Source organism: Misgurnus anguillicaudatus, chromosome 21 (assembly GCF_027580225.2).
Source record: "Misgurnus anguillicaudatus chromosome 21, ASM2758022v2, whole genome shotgun sequence".
Classification (NCBI taxonomy): Eukaryota; Metazoa; Chordata; class Actinopteri; order Cypriniformes; family Cobitidae; genus Misgurnus; species Misgurnus anguillicaudatus.
In genome coordinates this window covers 861,571-887,180 of record NC_073357.2, presented here as the reverse complement: position 1 = coordinate 887,180, position 25,610 = coordinate 861,571, and the positions used below count along the sequence as shown (strand labels likewise).

The 25,610-nt window shown below is 36.3% G+C and overlaps 2 protein-coding genes across 2 annotated transcripts; one reads left to right on the top strand and one right to left on the bottom strand.

Moving 5' to 3' along the window:
* Nucleotides 1–819: 819 nt before the first annotated feature.
* LOC129453919 (uncharacterized) lies at nt 820–18,158 on the top strand. Its single transcript, XM_055218355.2, has 15 exons — nt 820–1,229; nt 2,108–2,201; nt 11,940–12,129; nt 12,244–12,286; nt 12,505–12,606; nt 12,685–12,765; nt 13,286–13,344; nt 14,232–14,299; nt 14,384–14,598; nt 14,676–14,920; nt 15,002–15,133; nt 15,320–15,446; nt 15,857–15,886; nt 15,968–15,994; nt 17,802–18,158. The coding sequence occupies exons 1-15, from the start codon at nt 1,214–1,216 to the stop codon at nt 18,077–18,079; spliced, it is 1,707 nt and encodes a 568-aa protein (XP_055074330.2). The 5' UTR covers nt 820–1,213; the 3' UTR covers nt 18,080–18,158.
* Nucleotides 18,159–22,554: 4,396 nt separating this feature from the next.
* LOC129453859 (caspase activity and apoptosis inhibitor 1) lies at nt 22,555–24,842 on the bottom strand. The gene is made up of 6 exons (XM_055218258.2): nt 24,504–24,842; nt 23,800–23,991; nt 23,606–23,690; nt 23,467–23,524; nt 23,272–23,336; nt 22,555–23,201 (listed from the first exon to the last, which is right to left on the bottom strand). Exons 1-6 carry the CDS (start codon nt 24,609–24,611, stop codon nt 22,810–22,812), a joined length of 900 nt encoding a protein of 299 aa, XP_055074233.2. The 5' UTR covers nt 24,612–24,842; the 3' UTR covers nt 22,555–22,809.
* Nucleotides 24,843–25,610: the final 768 nt, after the last annotated feature.

Sequence of the window (25,610 nt, the reverse complement as noted above, 5' to 3'; positions counted from 1 at the left end):
GTCAATAGAGTTCCAGTTAATATAATCCACATGCGAGTTATATCCGGGCGAAGACGAGCCTCTGGATGCCGTAACCCAAACCTGGGTTAACTGGAGAGAAAACAAAGACACGTCCGACAAGACAAGGCAAGGCAGCTAGACTGTGACCAAACAATGAACGCGCAACGAGAGACAGGACGACGTGCAATATAAAAGGAAAAGTAAACAAGACACCACCGGTGAACAATTACCGAAATGAGCGGGCGGGGTTAGTAAACACATGAGGAACCGTCACCACAGGTAAATAAACAAACACATACCCCACACACAACCATCGATCACCCAGCAGTCATGACAAGGTCATTATTGCTTGTGTATCATGTATGTTACCGTTGTTAGTGTTATTTCTGCAGGATCTCACATCCGCTGGTGTAATTTTCATTCCAAATTCAACTTGTTAAAACATTAAAAAAATGTTCCTCCTGTCATGACCACACATTTTTTTCTGTGGGTTGCTTCACATTAGTATTACATACAACAATGCAACAGTAATAAAACGATTCATTTGAATGATTAATGAATGCTAAAAAAAACTAAACTGTACATCAAGTTATGCATTAACTAATGTTACAAACTAAATTTACTTTTGATAGAAAAGAAGTTCAAAAAGCAAGTACTTCTGTACTTTAACTCAGGTAAAAATCTTTTAATTGTATTTGAGTAATATTTGAGCTGTAGTATGTGTACTTTTACTGAAGTAATGGCATTATGTACTTTGTCCGACTCTGGCATTTAGTAAATATTTGACTCAGATGACATAAGCAGATGCCACAACCTTTTTTTGAGGACTTGTGACTGCTTAAACAGAAACTGAATAAAACACACACGTGCACATCAAAGAGGGAAATCTCATTCAGATTTTGGGAGGAGCAAAATGTGCAAATCTCCTAAATCATCATAAAGGACAGAGCAACAAAGGAAAATTGAAATGAAACTATTGAAATGCATACATGTCTACCACGTAAACATGTTTTTCCTGTTTCCTGAGAGTGAAACCAAAAAAACCACACTGGACTGATAGGATCATGAGTGCCGGAGCGGTGTTGCTGTGACATTAGTTAGGTGTCTGTTAAAGAGATTATTCGTGTCAATTATATTCTTCAAATGATCTGTAGATTTTTATGATTATTTATTCAATCGAGCTGAATTATCAGAAATCTTGTGATCATCAGAGATGGCAAAGTCTGCAGGTGAGTGTGAGTCTTGTGCTACTGAACCTTAACCTTAAAATATCATGAATCATAATGAACTATGACATAAATGTATTATTTTGTATTTGAACTAATGCTCAGTTAAGGCATGTACTAATCATAATAAACTAATAAAACATCATCATTAAGTACAACATGATGTGTTTTAGTTGTTAGTTAATGTATTAATAAAAAATGAATGAATTTGTTGAGTCAACGAGTTATGTTGGAGTTAATGATGACTTTTAGTACAAGCCTTAACTTAGCATTACTTCATATTTAATTATCTTTATATTTAATATTAAATCTGAAGATTTGAATTCTGAATCTGTGTATGAATGTGCATCGATGAATCTGTGTGGTTGTATGAATCTGTATATAAATCTACATACAACTAAGAATTAATTTAGTTAGAAGTTTATTGTGATTCATGGACTCTTATTGTAAAGTGTTACTGCTAAGTGTTTTTGTATACATTACCCTCCTCCACAATCTCATTGCTTTATTTAAAGAAATAGTTCACCCCAAAATGAAGATTCAGTTGTCCTTTAATCTCATTATAAACTCATTTCTTCAACATAAAACAAAACAAAACACAAATCTTGAATAATAAAATGTAAAGTCTTGTCAGAAATGAAACTAAAAGTGTTCAGACAAATGTTTTTTGATTGTTTATGACATCGGGCTGTTTTTTCATAATGTTGTCTGAATGAACAACTGTCTTGTAAATAGTGTCATTCAACAGGTTGATTCTATAATTAATTCTTTAAGCATGACATTAAAAAAGTGAACAATGCCTTTTAACTTAAAAATATCTTCTGGTTAAAGTAGCATTGATCTGAATTACCATCTTTTCTTTTGTTCATATTTATTTGAAGGTACCAAGGATTCTAAAGAACTGGCACGTCTTTTGAAAAGATATGTAGAGAAATTAGAGGAGCTGTGTCATCTTTGCAACATCAACCCAAAACGGTATCTTTATTTATGTTATTCATTTTGCTATGTATATACATATTTTGTCTGACCAGATGTGAAGTTTGATTGATGTTGAAGGAGCCACCCACCGGCCCAACGACAGACACCAATGGAGTGGTGAAGGGATCTTGTGTTCAAAGTCAAAGTATCTTTATTTGTCTCCCTAGGGAGAAATTTGGTTTGGAGATAAGGGAATTGCTACAGGACAAATTAAGACAAAGACACAGCACAAATATAAAGATAAAACCATATAAAAAAATCAGAAAAATACATAAAACGTTAGGGCTACACAAGTAGCTGTGCAAATTTGCAATCCACAGTACCTTAAAAAACAATTAGTGCAAAATAATATCGTATCATGATCATAAGTAACATTCAATCACAAGTATCAAAGTAATATTGTATCATGATCCTAAATAGCATTCAATCACAAATATCAAAATGTTTAAAATAATAAGAAAGTATGACTAGTCTCACCTACATTGCTGCTTATTTATAAGATTAATTGAAAGAGGAACCAGTGAGCACTTAAACCTGTTATATTTACACAGGGGGACCCTATACCTCTTTCCTGAGCTTAAAAGTTCGAACTCTGAAGAAAGCACATGAAGTGAAAGCACATGAAAAAGCAAGTTCTTTTTCCTTAGCGCTTTTAGAAGAATAATTCCATTTATTTCTTTGACCTCTTTGGTTATATTTAAATCAGACTCTAATTTATAAATTATTAATATTATTCTGATGTTGATCAACATTTATATTTACCATTATTATATTTTCATTCTCTTAATTATTCTAATTATAATAAATAATAGCTGGCAATGAAAGCATTCTGTAAGACTTTACTTAAAGTGGTGTTCATAAGAATGACATGACACCTTCATAATCATGACATTACACGATCCATGAACATGAAGGAGATTTTATGCACATTTATGACAACTTGACCATAACCAATACATCATAGCTTGTCATGACAACTTGACATTACCAAGATAACATAACTGACCACTATTTACCAATGATACACATATAATTTGTCATTAAAATGTCATTAAGTGTTAATACTCTGTCAAACAGTTTTATAACAACGTCATGAATATTCTTCAGATCATAATATTTTTTTAAGTTTCCATGTGTTTAACAAATAAAATGAATCATTCAGTAATAATAATAATAATAATAATAATAATAATTGATAAAATTATATTTTATTGCATTTGGAGACCTAAAATTAAATGAAAATGTACATTAATGGGTTTAGACATGCAGCACTGGGTCCATATCTCTGGAAAAACAGTTAAATACATTAAATTCATTAAATGTTTTGTTTGTTTTTTCTACTATGTCAGAAATGTCAGAACCCTCTGTGTGAAGAAGAACAAGTTCTGTTAGTTTTCAGTGTTTTTATGTATTGTTCACATACAAAAAATTAAAGGAACAGTATGTAAGAAATTTATATAAATTAATCATAAAATGGCCCTGATATATCACTAGACATTAAGAAATCATTTTCATTTCAAATACTTATATCACTGACAACAGTGGTCTGGCCAGGATATTGTCATTTAAAAAGTGAGTTGCAGCCCTCAACTGATGTTTATGTTGTCATTTTGGGTATTGGCCACCAGTTGTGTGATTCCAGTACCAGTTTTAGACACAAGTTTTGTGATTGCAATACCAGTTTTGGCCACAATCCTACATACTGTTCCTTTAAAGGATAATTCCGGTATTTAACACTTTGAGTCTCATTTCTGGTTTGTTTTGGATGAACTACAGTGATGGACACAGAAATTTTGACAATGGGTCGAGTCTTGACTTTTCGACTCATTTAGAAGCGTCTCTTGACTGCTTCAGAATGGAAGTCAATGGCCATGCACAAACATGTCATTAAAACAACACTTAACGTTCATTTTCAAAACTGTACTACTCACCGAGTGGTTCGTGGTGTTCGTTGATGATTAAAAGCAAATATATTGGCGCAATGTATGATTTCAATCCGTGTTATTTGCTATAGTGGAACTATTTTTTCAGATACCTCACAACCGCGTATATACTTCCGCTCTATATTTGAGTCTGAAGCATGAATGAACGTAGTCCAACAAACTGTAATAAAACGGTAGCATACTTTCAAAATCAAGTTTATTTAAAACACTTACACCATCCAATATGTTTTTTCATCAGCAAAACAATAAAGAAGATATTTTGCAGAAACCCCAGTGCTCCGTCATGCAAGTCAACAGATCCGCACACTTTAAGAGCTAAAGCATATATATCCAATACAACAGTAATCCCCCATAACTCCGTGTGACATATTGACGTCTTATGAAGCAAATCAATCAGTTTTTGCAAGAAACTGAACGTTATTTACAACACTATTAGCGTGAATGCCAAAGCAGGAAGCGTGCTTTCCGTTTGAGGTGATCTCTTCCACTAGTGCTGTTGGCTATGGATGTTGGTCTCTCTGCGCCACCTATAGAGCGGGAGCGTGAAGCGCACTTCCTGCTTGGCAAAAGCTCTGCATTAACGCTGTAATATATATATATATATTCGAATCTCAAAACTGAAAATCGAATGTCAACCCACGAATCGAATGTCAGCCCTACAAATATGGGATACATTTCTTCTGAAAGTAAACAGACCCTTTTCTGTTTCCCGGCGGCGGAGTGATATATCAGCGAGCAATGCGTCTTCCAAGGGAAGTCAATGGAATTTTACAAAATGCCAAATAAAACACGACAGAAACTGTATTTCGCTACACAACTTGTTTTTAATCATCAACGAACACCACGAACCACTCGGTGAGCAGCACAGTTCCGAAAATGAACGTCAAGTGTTGTTTTAATGACATGTTTGTGCATGGCCATTGACTTCCATTCTGAAGCAGTCAAGAGATGCTTCTAAACGAGTCAAAAACTCAAGACACGACCCATTGTCAAAATTTCTGTGTCCATCACTGTAGTTCATCCAAAACAAACCAGAAATGAGACTCAAAGTGTTAAATACCGGAATTATCCTTTAAGTATAATATTTTGATGCGTCTGTTGCATTTTTTTTTAAGTATTTAAAATTATTTGACATGATATTACACTTAATGACATGCTAACGAAAAGTTTAAATTGTACCACTGTAGTTGAGGTCAAGAAAAATATTTATGATGCTGTTATAAAACTACACTGTAAAACATGAAAGTCTCATTAAGTTATGTGCACTTACACTTTCTATTTAATTCAAATAATCATGGCAAGTTTTAGATATTAATTCTTTCCCCGCCATAGACGAGTTATCTCGTCAATCTGCAATACCGCTATTATCCACCAGGCGCTCTTCCGCAACTTATAAAAACCGGAAGTATTGCCCTAGGGCAAACAGCTGTATGTCCGTGTAAGTTTTAAAGATCGATCTGCATCTGGGGCCGTATTCACAAAGAATTTTAAGGCTAAAAGTAGCTCCTAACTGGCGAATTTAGGAGCAACTCCTAAAAATGATGGGCGTGTCACTCCTAACTTTAAGACTCCTAATTTTTTTCACTAAGAGTAATTCACGGAGCATTTTAGCCCTAAAAGTAGCACCTAAGTCTGGGACAGCTTAAAATAAGTTGAGAGGACTCCTAACTCACAAAGACCTATTCACAAAGGAACGTAAAATGGCTTAGGTGCTGATTAACACATGCATGGACAGTTTCACCAACTCAAAAGCATTGCCTAGACTTTAATGTTACTTACACTTTAATGTAAACATATTTTTATGACATTTGGGTGGCTGCAGTTACGAGTCATCCAAAAATGTTTTTTATGATATGCGGGTCGCGGTCGGTCGGGTCGTTTGAAATAAAAATGCCAGTTAACTATTTTAAACAATTACTACTTTTAAAAATATGCAGGCCAGGGAGCGGGTCGGGTATATTTATTTTTTATTTTTTGCGGTCCGAGTTGCGGGCGGGTTATTTGAAAACGTTGGTCGGGTGCCGGTTGTTTTGTACATTGACCCGCGCATCACGTCTCACGCTTAGTTTTGCTTGATATCTCAGTGCCGAATTTCCCTTTTATTATGTTTCTTTTTTCCAGCACCAACTGGGACAGCAGCAGTAACTGATCCTGCATCCAGTTGCTTTCTTTTCAGTTTTGGCGAGTTCATAATCCACCGTCATTTATTTATTACATTAGGCTTCTTCAATATGGGCAACATTTCCTTGCTTTAAGTAGTCTATTTAGGCTAATAGGATGTAAATTAATTAAGCAAGTGTTAATGCAATGTCGTTTTTTATTATTAGGCAATTGTCGGTTTTCATTTGGGTATTAGGCTACCCTGATATAATTTAATTTCATTCACGACTTTTCTTTTATATATGCATTTCGATGGCATTACTATTATTATTTTGTGTAGGACACAGATATATTTTGATGTTGTAATTGATTTGGTGCGTCTGTGTTATGTTCCGCATGACAGCCCTGTCATCTAACAACCAATCACCGTGGTCATTGCGAGTCAGCTCGTGCATGAGAATCAGGCACGTGCAGAGGGGGGGGGGGGCGGTGGGTGCCCAAGCATCTGCCCCTTTACCCCTGGATGACCAAAGTGCCCTTTTTGTCAAGGCATTTTTTTTGTAATTAAATGCCCTTTTGTGAAGGCCTGCCCAATCTAACTATTAGTAAAATTAATAAAAAATTATTTAGACGCAAATAAAATTAGTCACATGATGACGTATTGACCTTTCATTGGACAATGGCTTTTTCTCAATATGCGTTCTTCAGCGATCTTGCGTCCTCGTGTCCTCGCTCTACGTCATCATTAACGGTCGAAGTTCATTCCAATTCTCAAGAACGCAAGGACAGAGGACGCATGAAAATACTCGGATGTGTTCTTGATATCGAGGATGCATCGAGTGCAGACTTGCTGAAATCGCTTTACGCCCCAGAAGTCATTGCGGCAAAACTTCCGAGTTCGTTCTTCCAAGGTCGCCTGGCAAGACCGATCTCCACGAGGACGCAAGTCCATTCTTTGCGTTCTTGGAATTGAGAAACAGCCAATCTCTTTAGGGACGATCACTAGCTAGCTCACAGCGCTAGCAGCGCCCACACGTGCACGACACGGTGCGCAGTAGAGGGAGGATCCCCCTCGAGCCGGCATTGAACCGAAGCGATGTTTGTTATATTGTTATTATTTTACAAGAACAACGTGAGGAGAGCATGCACAGCTTTTGTTTATTGCTGTCTGTGTGTATTAACATCTCTAGAACGTTAGATGCAAACAGGGCTCTCAAGTCTCACGCATTCGGCGGGAGACACGCATTTCAGCCAGTTTACTCGCCACACCTTGCATTTCTCACGCTGAAAAGAAAACATTCTTCCCATATAAAAACAATGGATGAAGCAAATGCAGGGACGTTCTCTGCCGGGAGTTCATACAGGTAGCTGTCTCGAGTTTTTAGGTGTGCTCAACTTCACGCAGCAATGCAAGAACCGAAACGCACATGACATCAAAGTACCGCGAGAAATATTCGGGAAATCATACGGAGGAGTTTGATTTCAAATTGCTCTCGAGCTGTTCTAATGTCATCCACCTGTCGCGCGGAGGTTGTTGGAAGAGCAAGATCCGATGAATACGGTAAAAAAACTCGTTTAATTTTTGTATCATATTGAATTTACGATTCCTGGACTCGCCTTTGATAAAAGACAATGTGAGCTGATGTTGGTTAATATAGCCATACTCGTGCTAAATTATTAACTCAGTCAAAAACTCTCCAGTTTTGCAACCAGTTTTAGTTTACCTGAAAATAAAGAAAGTACTAGAGGCTTCATGAAATGAATGAAAGGAGAGATGAATGTCATTATTATTGCCCTGTCATCAAGGCATCAAAGTGTGCAAAAACACAACACAATCACGATTCAAAACTAAAATATGTAGGCTACTCTCTTTGTATACAAATTTCGAACAGGATTAGAATAGAATAGAATTATATTTTAAATATGACAACAAAAACACAAGCCTGTAAACGTAATAATATCTTAATGTCACAATGCAATAATATCATATAATTTTAAAACTGCATACTGTTGACACACACAAACACAAAATGAAATGCACTGTAAGTCGTTTTGGATAAAAGTGGCTGCCAAATGCATAAATATATAGATATAAAACTCAGTCTATATAGATTTTCTGTCTCACTCTATTTGCAAGGAAAATAAAGAAAAATGTTAGACTTAAAATCATCTTTCTATTCTGTAATACTTTATTATTTGTTTCAGTTGTGTGCTTGCGTATCAGCGAGCAAAGTGCCCTTTTTATTCTTTGAGCACCTGCCCCTCCAATTGTCTCTGCATGGCCCTGATGAGAATAGACGTCATCCGTAGCAACGAAGACTCACTTTTAGTTTAGGAGTAATCATTTTTCCTTACTAAAAGTAGGTTTGAAAGGCGTTGTGAATAACTTTTATGAGAAAACTCCTAGCTAAAATCTTTTAGTGTGACTTAGGAGTACTCTTAGTGGTAAGATAAAATTCTTTGTGAATTCTTTGTGAGCATTTTCTGGAAGGCATTAAACTTTTGTGAAAATCATGAAAAATGCTGGCGGTGAAAGAGTTAAGTTTGTACGTTTGCAAAAAGTTAAACGTAAAGTTACACATTGTCTCAACTACTTGTTGTCACGGTTAATCCGTGTCATGTCTTGTCTCTGTTCCGATTGTTATCACCTGGACATTCATTGATTAATTACCTGCCTCATCACACCTGTTTGTCATTTAGTCTGTGTATATATACCTCTGTCTTCTGTTTGCTCACTGCTGGATCATTGTCATTGCTACCCTGTCTGTTCCCTGTCTTGGATGTTCCTGTGTTCACTATGTTATCCCTCGTGTTTTATTATTAAATGTTATTTATTTTCGAACTTTGCGTTTGCGTCCTGTCTCTCCTTCCGTGTCATGACAGAATGATCCAGCCAAACTGGACGCAGCAGGTTCACGGAGGGCGGCTCCCCCAGGAGTTTCGTCGAGGGGGAGTAGTGACATCGGGGTTCATTCCCCATCAGCCCCGATGTCTCTTGGGGACCACCGTGAGCGATCGCTCGCTCCTGCGGGAGGAGGATCGGCCCAGGCGGTCCCCCAACGGTTGAGTCGTCGTCGACGGTCCCTCGGAGGACCACCATCCTGCTCGCAGGGAGATCCGGAACGGACCACGCCCGATCATTTCCCCGGGGTGGCTACCGAGGGTCTCCGGTTCCGCGAGGGGATGGGAGATGATTTCCGGGGGCATCTGATCGCCGACGATTCCCAGGAGGGGGTAATTCGTCTGCCTCGGTTCTCGGAGCGATCGCTCCGGTTCTCCTGGCGCAGTCCAGCCAACCGTCCTGTTGGTCTCATCCCGGCGGCTGCCGGCTTCGCCAGGGTCCCCAAGCCCTCCACCCCTCCCTTGGACTCTCGCTACCAGACTTTGTTTTTGTTGTTTTATGTGAGTGTCTGGTAGCCACTCGTAGAGGGGAGGGTAATGTCACGGTTAATCCGTGTCATGTCTTGTCTCTGTTCCGATTGTTATCACCTGGACATTCATTGATTAATTACCTGCCTCATCACACCTGTTTGTCATTTAGTCTGTGTGTGTATATATACCTCTGTCTTCTGTTTGCTAACTGCTGGATCATTGTCATTGCTACCCTGTCTGTTCCCTGTCTTGGATGTTCCTGTGTTCACCATGTTATCCCTCGTGTTTTATTATTAAATGTTATTTATTTTCGAACTTTGCGTTTGCGTCCTGTCTCTCCTTCCGTGTCATGACACTTGTGAGTTGAAACAAAGCTTATCTTCAAGTACATTTAAAGGCGGAGTCCACGATGTTTGAACAACGGTTTGGAAAGGAGACGGGCCGACTACCAAAACACACTTATAGCCAATCAAATCAAATCAAATGCCGTGTTGCGTATGTGTGGGGCGGGTCTATCAACAGAAGGTCCAGGTTCTATTGGGGTAGGGGCGTGTTTGTTTAGGTGATTTTAAATATCAACATTGGCTTTCAAACATCATGGACTCCGCCTTTAACTCACATTTTTAAGGCAGCAGATGAACTTTTGTTTCTACGTTTAACCGGCTTGAAATGTTTTACAGTGTACTTGACAAAGTATTAACACTTAATGACATTTAAATGACAGTTTAATGATATGGTAACCCATAAAGCCAGGTAGTTTCTTAAGTTTGATAATTATTCTGCTATGTCATGTTTATGGCAGATTTATGACAAGTTATGATGTATTGGTTTATGTCAAGGTGTCATAATGGAGACATCTCAAACAAATCATATTTGCATTAAAAATGACATAATCGGACAAAAGACACTTAATAACAGTTGTCATAAAATGTCCTTTATGTTCGTGGCACTTCTCCAAACACACTGAAAACTGAGGATCCGTCTATGTTAAGATTGAGTTATTTAACCTACTACGCGTGGCATTACTCTACACCCCCTTCTGTATATTAACACTGAAAACATAATAACAGGACTTGACAAGTTATTAAATGAATAAACATTAATTATTTATTTTGAAGTGAGGTTACACTTAACCACTAACCAGAACAAAGAAATTTAGTTTGACCAACTCCAAGTCACCTTAAAGGACAGCGGGTAAAATTGCCAGAAGTATTCTTATTATAAAACTTTGGTCCACCTCATCTTAGACACTGTTTACACCTGGCATTAACATGCGTTTTTGTCGATTGGATCACAAGTGGATGACGTTAATGCCAGGTGTAAACGGTGTTCAAAAAGTTTTGAGCTCATCCACTTTCGACCACTTTCAACCACATTCAGAGGTAGTCGAAAACCCTTTCGATCAGATTGCTTTTTTATTGTAAACGCACATGTGGTTGAATGTGTTTGAACAGCCACACACGACCGCCTTCGCTCCGCCCATTTATCTGATCTGAGGTACTGAACACAATGTTTTACGTCTTTTCTGACGTCTGGTGCAAACACACATTGTACAGCACTATTTTTCACCTTTCATTGATAGAACTAAAGTGGCTGATTTCTGCGTAGTTTATTTTGCAAGCGTGTGAACACTAAAATATCAGAGAAATCTCTAAAATATTTATGTACAAAACACTGTGCAGCATGTTTACTTACAACACAAGCAGCAGACTCTGACATACTATTAGTGCATGTCCATATAAACTCATCATTTAAGTTACTCATCTGTCATTTAACCGCTCACGTTTAAATGACAGCGGAGAGACTCGCCCACCGTTTCGACAGACCATCCTTTTACAGTAATCAGCACAGAAGCGGTTGAAAGTGGACAAAAGAGACGGATTTAAATACCAGGTGTAAACGTGATGTGTCTCTCTCGTCCACTTGTGATCCGATCGACAAAAACACATCTTAATACCAAGTGTAAACAGACCCTTTGACTTTAGAAATTAGACCATTTTCCCATTGCACCATGACCTTTAAAATGATACCTCACATGAATATAAAATTTCTTATTTAAAACCACATATTTATAAAATATATAAGAGCATATTTTCAGCAGTTACCCAATGATGTGAGCATGAAGGCTATGTTAGGGTGAAAACCTTTGTGATAAAGAGATCAATGGGTTAAATGTCTGTAAACACCTCCACCTGAGGGTCATATATGGCGGGTAACAGCACCACCTGAGGTTGTATTGATTGTTTTACAGTGTCTCTTTATAAACAACTTTATTGTTTTACCAGCTGTCTTACAATGTCTTTTGTCATTTCATTTTCAGTGGCTTCCCCAAAAGTAATAAAGCAATGAAAAGAATAGCAGAATCAATGATTGAAGTCCATCAGGAGAAAAGTGATTCCTCTGATGTCTCAACAATACACAACATCATAAAATCAGGAACAACACTGATTGAAAACACAATCGAGAAGTTGGAAGAGGATTTAGATCCGGTTCAAGAGTGTGCCATGAGTAAGAGTCGTGCTTCTCCAGTGAAAATCTTCTGTAATAAACATTTTAATGATTTTTGGCAAAACTGTGCCCCATTCTGTGATCAAATTTAAACTAGTGTTTGTTCTTGTTTTTCAGTGCATGAACCGGTCATAAATATTCATGTTTTCCAGAGCCAAGGTACTGAGCTTGGTGTTTCAATAAACTGGAAAAAAGCAGAATTTTAAAAAATTTAATGCAACAAACAATAGGGCATTTTTCTTTCTTTCTTTCTTTCTTACTTACTTTCTTGTGTATTGAAAAAATAATTTCAGTGTTGCACATCAGCTTGCTTTGGTTGTCCTAAATTGAATAAATGTTAAGAACATGAAGTGTGAACTAATAAAAACATCTTACAGTTCCAAAATTTACCAGGCACTACGAAGAACTTGCATCAGTTTTCCCAGAAGCATCAGAAAAAGATTACATTTTGGAACTACTTAAAGAAATCATTGATAAAGGTAACATAAATGTACACAATTGTGTTAGAATTCAATGAGATTAATGAGTATTATTATTGACGGTGTATTTTCATACAGGGTCAGAGAGGACTGATGTCTGTCCCAGCATGTCAGACTGTAGACATGACGCACCCTTCATAGACAACCAGTCTGTTACAGGTGAATTTAATCTTTAAAATATTTCATTTAACTCGATATTTACTAGATAAAGAAAATTTAAAGGGTGATTGCAGTGGCAAAACTCATCTAACTAAGGGCTTAATTTTAGGTCCAGATTAAAAAGATTGCTAGTGCATTGTTAGATTGGTTAGTAGGCAAGTGTTATGCAGTAAGGATAAAACTCTAAAAGCACTGATGGGAACGTAAAAGTCATCATTACAATGGATAAATAAACCAAGCCCAATCCTGTGTCTCTATGATGTTCTGATGACAACATATCATTACTAGATGGTTGCTAAAGCAGGCCAACCAGGTACAAGGTGATACTTAAAGACTGTTTGCTAACTTAATGTTTCAACATGTTTTCATTTGAGAAATTTACTCTGGATAAGTTTTTAATGAACCTCTATGTGTATGATTGCATGTTGGCTTGGAAGTTGCTAAAATTGATAACAATAAATGAAAAACAAATGAATCTCCTGTCACTTACGTGTTCAATGGTTTGATTTTCTTTTATCAGCTTCAAATACTCAAAGTGTTGAATTCCCCTTCGATTGTAAGAGCTGTTCTGAGTTCAAGGTGAGTGACATAAATCACATATATTTTTCCATACTCGCACCATTACAGTTTCCACAACATTTTACAAAGCATTTCTGTGTCTGTTTTCATTATTGTCTACTAGTGTTTGTGCATATTTCATATTTGCTGTAGGTTTCATTTTAAAGTGCTTCCCCAAATCCAACCTATCCTCTAAGTTAATTTGGGGTTTCCAAACCTGGGGTTCACAAGGGAATTGTAAAGGGTTTATGAGTTTATTTTAATTAATTACAAATAAATCATTTAAATTTCTAAATAAAATACTTGCACAAAAGTTTAATCTGCGTGTCATGTGACATTACACAACACTACAATACTTCAGAAAACTGAGAACTTAGGTAAAATGGACAGATATTGTACATAATGAAAGAAAATAGCCCAGACTGATCTCACAGAAAGTTGTGTTATAGTCACACAAAATTTGATTCATTTATTTGTGTCCATGGCACGGAATTCAGCTTTTTTCGTGCCTTGAGCATGAATGTCTTTTTAATGTCTGTGGCACGACTTTCTTTTTTGTTTCATTTTATGTATTGTTTCTCTTTGTTTTTTCATATTTTCTTACTATTGTCAGTTGGGGTTATTATTATATATAAAAAATGCCAAAAAATAGATGGAATATTGTTTTCAGAATGATTTGGATTCATTTTGGACACAGTACACAGGTAGTTTATGAACCTGCACCAGACTCGAGTAACATACCAGCAGTTTAGCTTAACATTGTTTGAAGCAACCTAAAAGTCCTGCTGTTGTGCTTAAAGGCTTTTAAGCAGTTTAATTTTGAACATTTGAACTAATTTTTAAAAAAATATTGAATTTGTTTACAAAACCTACTGTATGAAATGATATATGAGGTAATACTTTTGCAGGATTCATCTAAATGGGAACTGTTTGAACCCTCGGAGATCTCAGATGATGCACATGAGATGATGTACAGGTACTTAATATTATTATTTTATACAGATTCATCAACTTATTAATTAATGATATAGTAATCATCGTCAGGTCATTTCTCCGCCAGGATCACTCTGGTATCAGGCCGTTATGAGTGCATGAGAACCGGTCTTCGTGTTGAATGTTCTGGTGACGTTCAGCTGGAGTATCAAACATGTGACTGGGATCGTGTTCATCGTGAACCAGTAATGAAGGATTATTCACCCTGTGGTTCATTGATGGATGTTAAAGTCATCTCAGGAGAACTGAAGGCAGTCTATCTACCTCATTTTCTTTGTTTAGGTATGTTTATATTAAATCTGAGATTGTAAATGTTTTATGTAAAATAAGACGTAACATATAAATGTAATAATTTTCAGGTGGATCTATTGATGAGGATAAAGTGAAAGTTCTTCATGTTGAAGACAGTGGAGTTTCACTGGAGAAATGTGAGTTAACTCGATTTCATGCCAAGCTTCTGGATAACACGTTTTCTGTAAAAGGTCTTCTGGTGCGGATGGGCTTACCTGTGAATATTCACTGTCAAACACTGATCTATCAGACTGAAAAAACTCATCTGACACTTCATGTCTACCTGATTCCAAATGATAATAAATTGAAAGAGGTACATCATCATTTAAAGGAACATGTTTAAGATGATTAAATATCTCATGTTTTTTATAATGTTGACATTTTTGTTCTGTAGGCCATTAATAAAGAAGAGAGTACAAATATGTTGATCAAAAAGCCGAAACCTGTAAAGCCACTTCCGATGAACACCTGGTTTACATTTACACCACTGAAGAAATCTGAGTTTCGTTCTCAAATCACACCTGAGGTAACTTGCTGTCCAAAAGACTTTTCATAAACTAAAGTACTGAATACAGGGAGTGATGTAAGAATGAGTAATGTTTCATGACTTTAACTATTATTGTATCTATTTTATTAACACTTTTATTTGAATCTAAACCTGCATCATGTCCATCCATAAAGCTTTCAACTCATATTACTTTCTCTTCATTAGCGTTTACAGCTCACATACAGTGAAAATTACTTTGAAGTATTTGTTGAATCTCCAACAAAGGACTTCTCTCTCCAGCTAAAGCCACAGAAAAAGGATGAAGTTGTATGGGATGTCAGTATACGTAAGGGTACGATTTTTTTCCACCAAATGTGCCTGAGCCCCTGTTGTTCAGACCCTTGTACACCAACCGAATATAATCAACATTAATGCTTACTGGATTAAAGCTTGCAATAGATCTCTATGGAGCAACAAATGGTCTCATAAATAACCTAAAGTATTATCAACAGACAGACCCTATCGTATATTAGAACCTTCTGCTGGAGATCTTACGACCCGATTGGATATCCCCTGTATGGATCATTTGAATTTATTGGCCATTTGCTTCACACCTTTTACTTATGTCGTGCCAAACTGATATGCCTCTGGTTAGCCTAGTTAACATTAAAGGGCCCATATCATGCAAAATCCACTTTTACGAGGTGTTTGAACATAAATGTGTTTATGCTGTTTGAATAATCTCTTGTTTATCTCTCTTAGGTGATTACAAGCAGATCATTTCTACAGTTGGTAAGAAACAATGATTCAGATAGAGCGCCTGTAGAGTGCATTTAAATAAAATGGTACTGAATTAATTTGGTTATTTTGCAGATGGACACACATCAGCTCGTTTAACTGGTGAGAAAAAAATCTTGATCATTTTACATGATATTATAATTGTGATGATTAATTATGATTTCTGATTGCATTGAAATATTTATTTTGTGTAGGACACCTGCATTCTTTCCCAGATGAAAAAGTACACTTCCATAATTTACTTAAAGTGCTCTAAAAATTCTTCTTTAGTGCTTCTTGAGATAATCTTGGGAGCATCTACTTGTCTGTGCTGGTTTGAGACACCATGAAGATGAACTAAAATGTGCTAAAAACGTATTTTAAAAAGATACATTGTAAAAAATTGATGTGTTAGTTTCTTGCACATTGTGTGTGTGTCATGCCATTTGGGGTGTTATTTCATGTTAAAATGAATGAAAATAAATCGCGGGTTGTGTTGAGAACAGTGATGGGAGTAATGCGTTGCAAAGAAATTCTGTTGCTTCCACTACTTTTGGGGTTAATGAGCATGTAGCGAAGTATTTTTTTTTTGATCAAGTAGCGCAGGTACAATTGGTGAAATTTAAGTGAGTTTGTTACTCGTGTTGTGATGGATGAACACTTGCAGACAAGACATTTCGGATCTAATGTCGCAGGACCATAGTGGGCGGCACAATGAATAATAACACAAAGGGTGTGTTAGTATACGGACAAAACATTAAATGTCTTGTCTGCAAGTGTTCATTTATCACAAAATAGAGTAACAAGTAACAAACTCATTTAAATTTCACTAATTGTAACTGCGTTACTTGATTAAAAAAAATACTTTGTTACATGTTTATTACCGCTAAAAGTAGTGGAATTACAGTAACGGAATTAATTGTAACGCGTTGCTCCCATCACTGTTTTGACACAACTTGTGTTGGCCCTTTGATTTGTTTTGGCATGAAGTGGCACGTTGGATGGCGTGACACACAATGTGTGGGGGATGGACACATTATTTTTTACAGTGTAGGTTCAAGTTTAATACATGTAAAGATAGTATGTTGAAAGCGCATTTTGGTTCATCTTCGTGGTGTCTCGGGGTAGCGCAGATAGGTATGTCCTTGGGATTGTCTCAGGAAGTACTAAAGAAGTATTTTTAGTGTATTAAAGGTGTAATGTGTAAAATGTAATGTAAAAGCTGCATCTAGAGGTGAGATTGGCAATTGCAACCAACATCAATTTCGAAACAGAAAGAAAAGCTATGGTAGCTGCCACAGGACAAACATGTCATTGTCTGACTGAGACAAGTACGTGGTGACAAAACACGCTATGTAGAGCAGTTTGTCCATTTAGGACTACTGTAGAAACATGACGTTGACGTCAATGTATGTGGACCCGTGGCGTATGGAGATAAAAGCGGCTCATTCTAAAACAATACAGTTCATTATGTAAGGTCTTTATACACCACTGATAATATAGTTGTGTAGATTATATTGCATTTTGTCAAGAGATCCTAAAAGATACTCAATGCACCTTTAAGTACAAAATTAGTGGGTGAAAATAGAGCAATTTAGGTACTCTACATTATAAAAGTGTACTTTTCACCTGGGAATTATGTGTACATTCAGCACAAAACAGTGTGATCTTGAATTATTTACATGCTTTTACCTTTGAGGTCATGCAAATAAACTCGCAGAAAAAAAACTGCTGTGCCTGACCATTCATGCTCACTTTCCCAATTTCGAATACCTGATTCAGAACAAACTACGCCTAAAGCTGAGCAACTTTCATGGTGAACAAAACTCAGGCACCAACTAATCTTACCTGACTAGTCATTTTACAGACCCCAGATCTTTCTCTGAGTAAAAACCTTCAGTAAATCTGTAAGTTGTGTTGTCTGCTGCAGGTACAGGATCTGTGTCTGATATCCTCCTGGAGTGTCTTGAAGATCTGAAATCTGAAGAACTGAAAAAATTTATATGGTATTTGACTCATTTGAGGGGGAAAGACAAAATTCCCAGAAGCAAACTGGAGGACAAAGAAATATGGGAAATTGTGACATGTATGATTGAACATTATCAAGACACTGGTGCTGTTAAAGTTACTCTGAAGGTTTTAAAAATGATGAAACAAAACCATCTTGCAGAACAATTGCAGGAGAAGTATAGACAGTTTCAGCAGTAACAACATAAACAAGCGGCGTTCATGGTAGACACGTAACTTCCGGTTAACTCCGCTACGAATAAATAACAACAAAGTACTTTTGTATAATAAGCTAAATAAACAACACGTAGATTACCTAGAAAACCAAAACATTTGTTATTTTCGATGAGGTATTTGTTCAAGAGTTCAGTTTAGCAACTAGTCGGACCATTAAACAAACAGAAACCGGAAGTAAAGTTGGGGCCAGACACGTATCATGTCACTGCACATGCGTCCAATGAAACCGTCTATAAAGTGTAAAGCTGAATTTGAATAACATGACGATGAGCACGACTGACGACTTTCAGCAAAGGCACGAACACAAGCAGCCTACAGGTTTCAATTTATTTCAAATCACAGAGAAAACAGAACTGCAGCTAGGGATGCATATCAATTAATCGCGATTAATCTATAGCAGAATAAAAGTTTTTGTTTACATCATATATGTGTGTGTACTGTGTATAATAACTTTGTATAGTTAAATGCACACACATGCGTGTATATATTTAAGCAATGTTTACATGTGTATATACATTTGTATATTTATGTATAATTTATATTATATATAAATATAAATACTTAATATATAAATATATTTTTTTCTTAAAATTATACATGCATGTGTGCATATTTATATATACATAATTATTATACACAGTTCACACACATATATGATGTAAACAAAAACTTTTATTCTGCTATAGATTAATCGCGATTAATTGATATGCATCCCTAGCTGCAGCACATAAAACAGACAAGAGCTCAGCAAATATGAAGAAAAGATAAAACACTAATCAAGATAAATAAACATGGGTGACAATAATGAGAAACACATGGGAAAAAACAGGGAGATTCAGCTACTGTATGTATTCTAACTGGATGTAAACATACAAAATAATTATCTTGTAAAAATGTAAAGATTTTTCTTGTGTATTGGTTAATGTCAAATAAGAATATCTGAGACCTCTTTCAAATGTGTGTTTTTATATTTAATTTAGTATGACTTTTATGTTCGCTATTAAATTTGACTGACATTTTGCTATCCCTGCTTATAAAACCAGCTTAAACCAAGCCAAGCTATTGTTCAGCTAGTTTTGCTGGTTGGCCAAAATTCTTTTAAAACCGGCTTGCTAAACCAGCAGGATGACCAGCTAAAATAAGCTTGTTTTTATCTGGTTTTTTTTAGAATTTCTAATTTTATGGAAGTTACATTAACCTACAGTGACATTGTGATTCAGTTAATTTAATGATGTAAACAATAAAATCTATTTTGAAATTTTATTTTGTGGTTCAACATTGAATGAAAGTGCAAATGCAAATCAGATTATAACTGGGATGAAGTATTATCTTTAAAATGCTTTCATGCTGTTTTTTCTACCAGCAAGTATTTTTTTTCATTCTTATAATTAAATTGCAAGATCATTAAAAATACAGTGAAAAGAAATCTGGCCCATCATTGTGCCACGAGATAAACGGAAGTCTTAGTATGGACAGACGAAATGATAGAACTGTGCACTCCCTTTTTTATTACCAATGTTTCAGAGAAGAAGCCTTCGTCAGGGTGCACTCTTATACCCCTTTTCACCAGAAAGAACCGGGTGCTGGTTCAGAGTGTTGTTGCTGGTTTGAGGTTGGATCAGCTAGTGAGCTTTTTAGTGTGTATGGTGTGGTTTTGATAGGGTCAGGATTAAATGATTAACTAAAGATTATTATTGTTTGGCTGCTGTGTGTTTTAGTCTGCTTTTTATGCTTGTATAGTCACATGAAATAAACACTTTCCTCAGGTTTTATAGTCATCAAACACTTTATTTTTCTAAAAAAACAATGCCCACATCTTTCATTTCTATCTGGCTTTGTATATTTGTACAGTACTTTGTTTTAAACATAGCGACAAATGCAATCTAAAATGCAAAAGTTATCTGACAATAAAAAAAACTAAAAAACAAAACAAAGACATATTTCGTCAAATGTGTTGTCATGTTCCTAAACCTTTTAATGCCAATTTATAACTGTATTCATGATGAGTCTACTATGAAGTCTACTACAGTTTACTATAGTTAATACTAAAGTTCACTAAAGTAGTTGTTTTAAACTAATGTTAGCAGATGTTAATCCTTCAGTGTGTGACCGGGTTTAATAACAGAAAGACGGGGTTTGATGACAGAAAGATAGCAGCACAGTCACAGTCTGCTGGTTTACTGATGAATGAATGAATGAATGAACGAACGAACGATGGGACGTCTGTATTCAGGGAAATCATGAACTCTGTTTAAATGTCATTATAATGTAACCTGCTGCTTTAATCTGTTTTATATTTTAGATTGCCTAAACAGTCAGCTAGAGGAAGAAGACATTGACGAAATAATTAAGTGTGTTACTGTACTGTCAATAAATGACTATTAAATTGTGCTTCCTTTTAGTTTAGATAAATGGTATTTGAGTTCATCAAAAATAATAAACACAAAGGAACAGGTGCTTATGAAAACTATGTTTTTCCTCAAACGCATGCTATTTTAATTTGATCCCTTCAAAAACAGTGTCTTCAGTTATCCAACAAGTGTTAAGTAAAGGAGCTAAGTGTAAAATACATACAAGTAATATAAACATCCACTGTTAACGTGGTTATTAAGGTCATATTATTTGTGTAGACTCACAACCTCCCGGAACACCTGAAGATGATATGATAGATGAATGATTACACTGTATAAGAAGCTGTAAGGGGATTGGTGGCCAAGACATTATTAAAGAGATATCTTATGTGAACTGAAAACACTTCTTTGTTTTTGTTATTTTAACAATTGTTTCCTCGTTTCAATTCGTCAGTAAATAAATGCAAATAAAACTTGGCAGAAATGTTGTCGTAAGTTGGCAGAATGAAACAAAAATTGCTGTAAACACACACACGCGCGCGCCCGCACGCAATTTGTGGACTCACTAATTCATATCAACAATATAAATGACTCTAAATTCCTTTGTTTAAGATACAGTATACCATAAAGCTTACATATTTATACCATACGAAACTGACTGCTATATACTTATTTTCTAAACAAAGGGAATTTTCTTAAAATTTTCTTTCTGACAATGAAGAAGGGTTTCAGGTAAGTGGATCCACAGTAGCTTTGGCGTCTACGCTCCGTTGTTAAATCTTCATCATTGTCGCACTTTCTGACATATGCACAGATTTTATATGCAGAGAAAGCTGTCCGTGAATTGCTCGCCCCAGCTGTAAAATGAGATCTAAATCACTGATAATCATATTGTATTGAAAATTAAATGAAAACCGTTGATACCACGGTCTGAGAAATGTCTATGTTTGAGCGGTGTGTAAGGGATTAATGCCTCTTGTGTTGTCCAAACAGGCAGTGTTTACAACAAAATGGAAAAAATACTTGAGTTGCACTATCACTTTTTTTTTTTTTAATATAATTATTTATTCTGTAATATGTTGCATACAGCATGCTTTTCATTTTAAATAAATGTTCTTAATTCCAAACTAGTCCCTTGTTTTTTAGTTAAATTATAAGACTAAAGCTGTTATATGTAAATTTAAATCATGTTTTTTTTAAGTACTCGGTATCGGCAAGTACTGAAATGCAAGTACTCGTACTCGTATAACAAAAAAGTGGCATCCCTAGAAAAAAATCATAACTGAAACTATTTTTATAGTATTTTATTTTCTCCATAGGAAAAATAAATGTTTATAGAGTCTAAAAAAATCAGTTCTAGAACTATTCAAGTTTGTAATCGATGGTCAATGCCGATTTGCATAGCTTCAGTGTATTTTTAAATGAATGCTTACATTTGTATTTATTTTTAACAGGTGTAATTATACTTTAATAATTGTTTATCAAAGCCCACTAATGTTATGCTTTATTTTAAATTCTTTATTAAAAATACTTCAGTCATACATTTAAACTGACACCTGTCTACCTGTCTTTTAAGCAAATGCAAATGTGAAGTATGCAGTTACTGTGACACTATAGTGCAACCTGTGACCCTTTTGTGTGCCTTACCTGACTCAACCCAAACTCCACAGTACAACCCATTCTCATAAAATGCGTATAAATAGCACACAGTGTTAAAGTCATGCAATACATACACCAAATTCCAATTTTAGGTTAGATTTTGGGATTTTAATTTAATATATAGGTTTCTCCATGCTTGGATTTGGGGTTAGAATTCGGGTTGAAATAAATAAAACGACATGAAAAGATGCAACATATTAAGTGAACGGTAAGGACTGCCATATCATATGCACGCAAAATTAAAATTTGCTGTATGTATTGCACGAGTTTTCACACTCGCAAATCTCACCAGGTAAATATAGTCTACTTTTAATGAAAGGTCCAACATATTACAACTACTTCTAACTGTGTTTTGACATGACGTGGTGCAACCCAAAATACCCGGTTAAAAAGTCACAGCTCACCACTACATAACAAATACCCAGATGCTAAAAAAAACCTTTTTTAATACTCTCAATGTTTCAGAACATAACACAATGTGTTTCCAAGTCAAAATAAGTTTTTCAAACTGATTAGAAAATTTGCAAATAATTTAATCCAAATAAAAGCAAATTCTCAAGCAACATGTCCTCTGGTTCCAGTGCCAAACCAGGATGCTTGGAAATTAAAGACCAACTGAGAAACTTTTATATAGCAACAGTTTTGAGCCGCTGTTTCCTGCAGCACACCAAACATTCAATGCCGTTAGCAGTTCACGCGTTTCTTCATCTCACCGGCTTTCATGAGGGCTTTAATGGCTCTCGCTCTCATTTCCAGTTCCAGTAACTCCAGCTGCTGAGCCGACGGCGTCCCCGTTTGTCCCGGAGCAGATCTGTCCGGAGCGGCCGATGTCTCACCTGATGCTGACGTTAGATCTTTGTTAGCGTCGGAGGACGTCAGAGCCAGAATCTCACTGACGCTTTTGTCAATGTCCTGCTGAAGCTGCACCTTCGGCTCAGCCGATTGGACGGTCGTAGTGGGGGGTGGAGCTTCTTGTCTGATCGACGTTTCTTGAGGTTTGACATCTTTATGGCCCTCAATGTCGCTGTCGTCAACATCTGCGTTGATGCTCAGAACGTCACTGTCCTCTTCAGATCCTGCACATGAGACACTTGTGTGATTCTTATTCAGTAATGCATCTAAAATAACCCATCATTAATGATTTACCTTGCTTTTCATCAGCTTCAGGGTTTTCTTTCAGACAAGATGTGGAATCCACGATACTGTCCTGTCTGCATGTTATAAAACACTGTTATCATCAAAACATGACACTGAAGAGTTGCTGTAAAGTATTACAGATTAGACAAAACATTAATGTAATGGAGATTCTTTATTGATGATGTTAAACGTGTTATTACTTACTGGGTGTCTGTCGGTTTGTTCTTCCCTTCAGGAGCTGACGTAACCGTTAACTCTTTACCTTCACAAACAACAACATATCAATCATTCATCACTACACAAGAATAATGACAGTGAGTCTGAGGACTAAACACAGTCTTACCTTCCAAAATCTCCAGCAGATGAATGTCAGAAAGCTGCTGTAACTGATCCCAGCACAGTGTCTTTATCTCATTTAAAGAACAGTCCTGCAGATAATAGTAATGTAATGTCTGGTTAGTACACTGTGTTGTACTTTATAAACAGGAAGTGATGTAATCATGTGATATATAACTCATAAGTATTTTAGAGATAAACCTTGAGTTCATCAGGAAGCATCTTTTTGAGTTTATTCTCCCCCAGCACATGAAAACACTGCTCCAGCATCTCTTGGCGGTCCTGCATGTAGGCGCTGATGGGTTTGAATAACTTGTTCAGGTCCAGTCCACCTTCCTCCAGATCACTGGGCTCCTGAGGAACATCATGCAGGTCCTGCTTCTCTCTGGGGTTCTTTAATGGACACATAATACTGATGTGAACGAATCAAATCAAATACAACTGAACGAAAGAAAACGTATCAATTCTGATCAGTGATTCATTCATGTTGGGGTCATTTACTGAGAGGAAATAATAAATGAATGATGAATCAATGAATCAATCATTTCCTCCTTTATCTTTTAGAAATGCTGTACTACATGTAACATGTAAGATTATGTATTTCAGGTAATTCATGATCAATTAAATAGTTTGCTTACAGATTCAAACACATCATAGATGCACAATAAAATCTGATTGAAAATCTAGAAATGCTTCAATCTCTCCATCATTAAAACAATCAGACTGTTGTTTCATTTTTGAATGACATGTACACAGACTATATAAACATTAAAACGAAATATAAGCACAGCGAGATGTAAGTTAATTACAACATTACTGTCTGCTGGTCAGTTTAACACACAGATTGCTTGACAGCAGTCGTTGTTAGTTAAGTTGATAATGTTAATTTAAGACATCTCTCTTACCTCCGCGCTGGACTCTGTACTTCTCCTCTTCTTCTCTCCATCACCAGACTCTCGATCAAATTGTCTTCGTTTCTTTTCTTTCTCTCGTTTCTTTCCCTCCTCCTGCATCTTTCCTCTCCAGTGCTGCAGGAATGGATTGCAGACGTCGCGCGTCGATGACGTCACACGCTAGCGCTCTGATCATGGGAGCCGAAACTGCAGCTAGAACTCTTATCTTTATTTTTTACAAAAGTACTGCACTGAATAAAACGGTAAAAAACATGCAATATTTCTCCTAATACACGACCGAGTCAAACGTGTGTTTTTCTCATATTTTCCTGACTTAAATGTTGTTGTATAAACAAAGCAAATTTACTTTACCACGAGGAGCTTCTCAATTCTTAAACCCTTTCTTGTGCCTCTCTGGGCTCCCCACTTATAGAGTCACATATTAGAGTCAATAGGAAAGATCATTCAGATTTTAAGAAATGTTAAGGCTTGAGTAAAAGGAAGTGATGAGCTAAGTAAAGAGGAGGTGATGGCTGAGTAAAGAGGCCGTGAGATTTGTGGAAAGAGGAGGTGAGCCTGAGTAAAAAGGAGGTGATAACTGAGTAAAGATGGCTGAGTAAAGAAGATGTGATGGCTGAGTAAAGAGGAGGTGAGATTTGTGAAAAGAGGAGGTGATGGCTTAGTAAAGAGGAGGGAAGAGTTGTGAAAGAGGAGGTGAGCCCTGAGTAAAGAGGAGGTGATGGCTTAGTAAAGAGGAGGTGAGATTTGTGAAAAGAGGAGGTGAGCCCTGAGTAAAGAGGAGATGAGGGCTATATAAGGTGAGCCCATTCAAACAAGGTGGCAAATCAATATCAAATGTCATAGTTTTTTGTCTGGTAAATAAATATCTAATGCATGTTTCATCATGATACATGCAAGAATTAAAGACATTTAAAATATTTGTTACAAAAAAGAAATATCTTGAATATTTTGAAGTTGTTTTATCTTATTTCAATGCTTGTTTTGTCTCATTCTTAATGATTTATTTTTAAACATCTTGAGACTTGGAAGTTTGTTGAGGCCCCCTGATGGCCACGCCCCTTTGCCTGAGAAACACAACACAACATGACGGGATTATAA

What these genes read in the sequence shown, in the direction of transcription:
- LOC129453859 (XM_055218258.2), bottom strand. Translation starts at nt 24,611, where the DNA reads ATGCAGGAGGAGGGAAAGAAACGAGAGAAAGAAAAGAAACGAAGACAA. An exon ending in TGCTTCCTGATGAACTCAAG is followed by an intron (nt 23,691 to 23,799) that starts GTTTATCTCTAA and finishes TATTATCTGCAG; the next exon opens with GACTGTTCTTTAAATGAGAT. An exon ending in TCTGCTGGAGATTTTGGAAG is followed by an intron (nt 23,525 to 23,605) that starts GTAAGACTGTGT and finishes TTGTTTGTGAAG; the next exon opens with GTAAAGAGTTAACGGTTACG.
- LOC129453919 (XM_055218355.2), top strand. An exon ending in TAAAGAAATCATTGATAAAG is followed by an intron (nt 12,607 to 12,684) that starts GTAACATAAATG and finishes ATTTTCATACAG; the next exon opens with GGTCAGAGAGGACTGATGTC. An exon ending in CACATCAGCTCGTTTAACTG is followed by an intron (nt 15,995 to 17,801) that starts GTGAGAAAAAAA and finishes TGTCTGCTGCAG; the next exon opens with GTACAGGATCTGTGTCTGAT.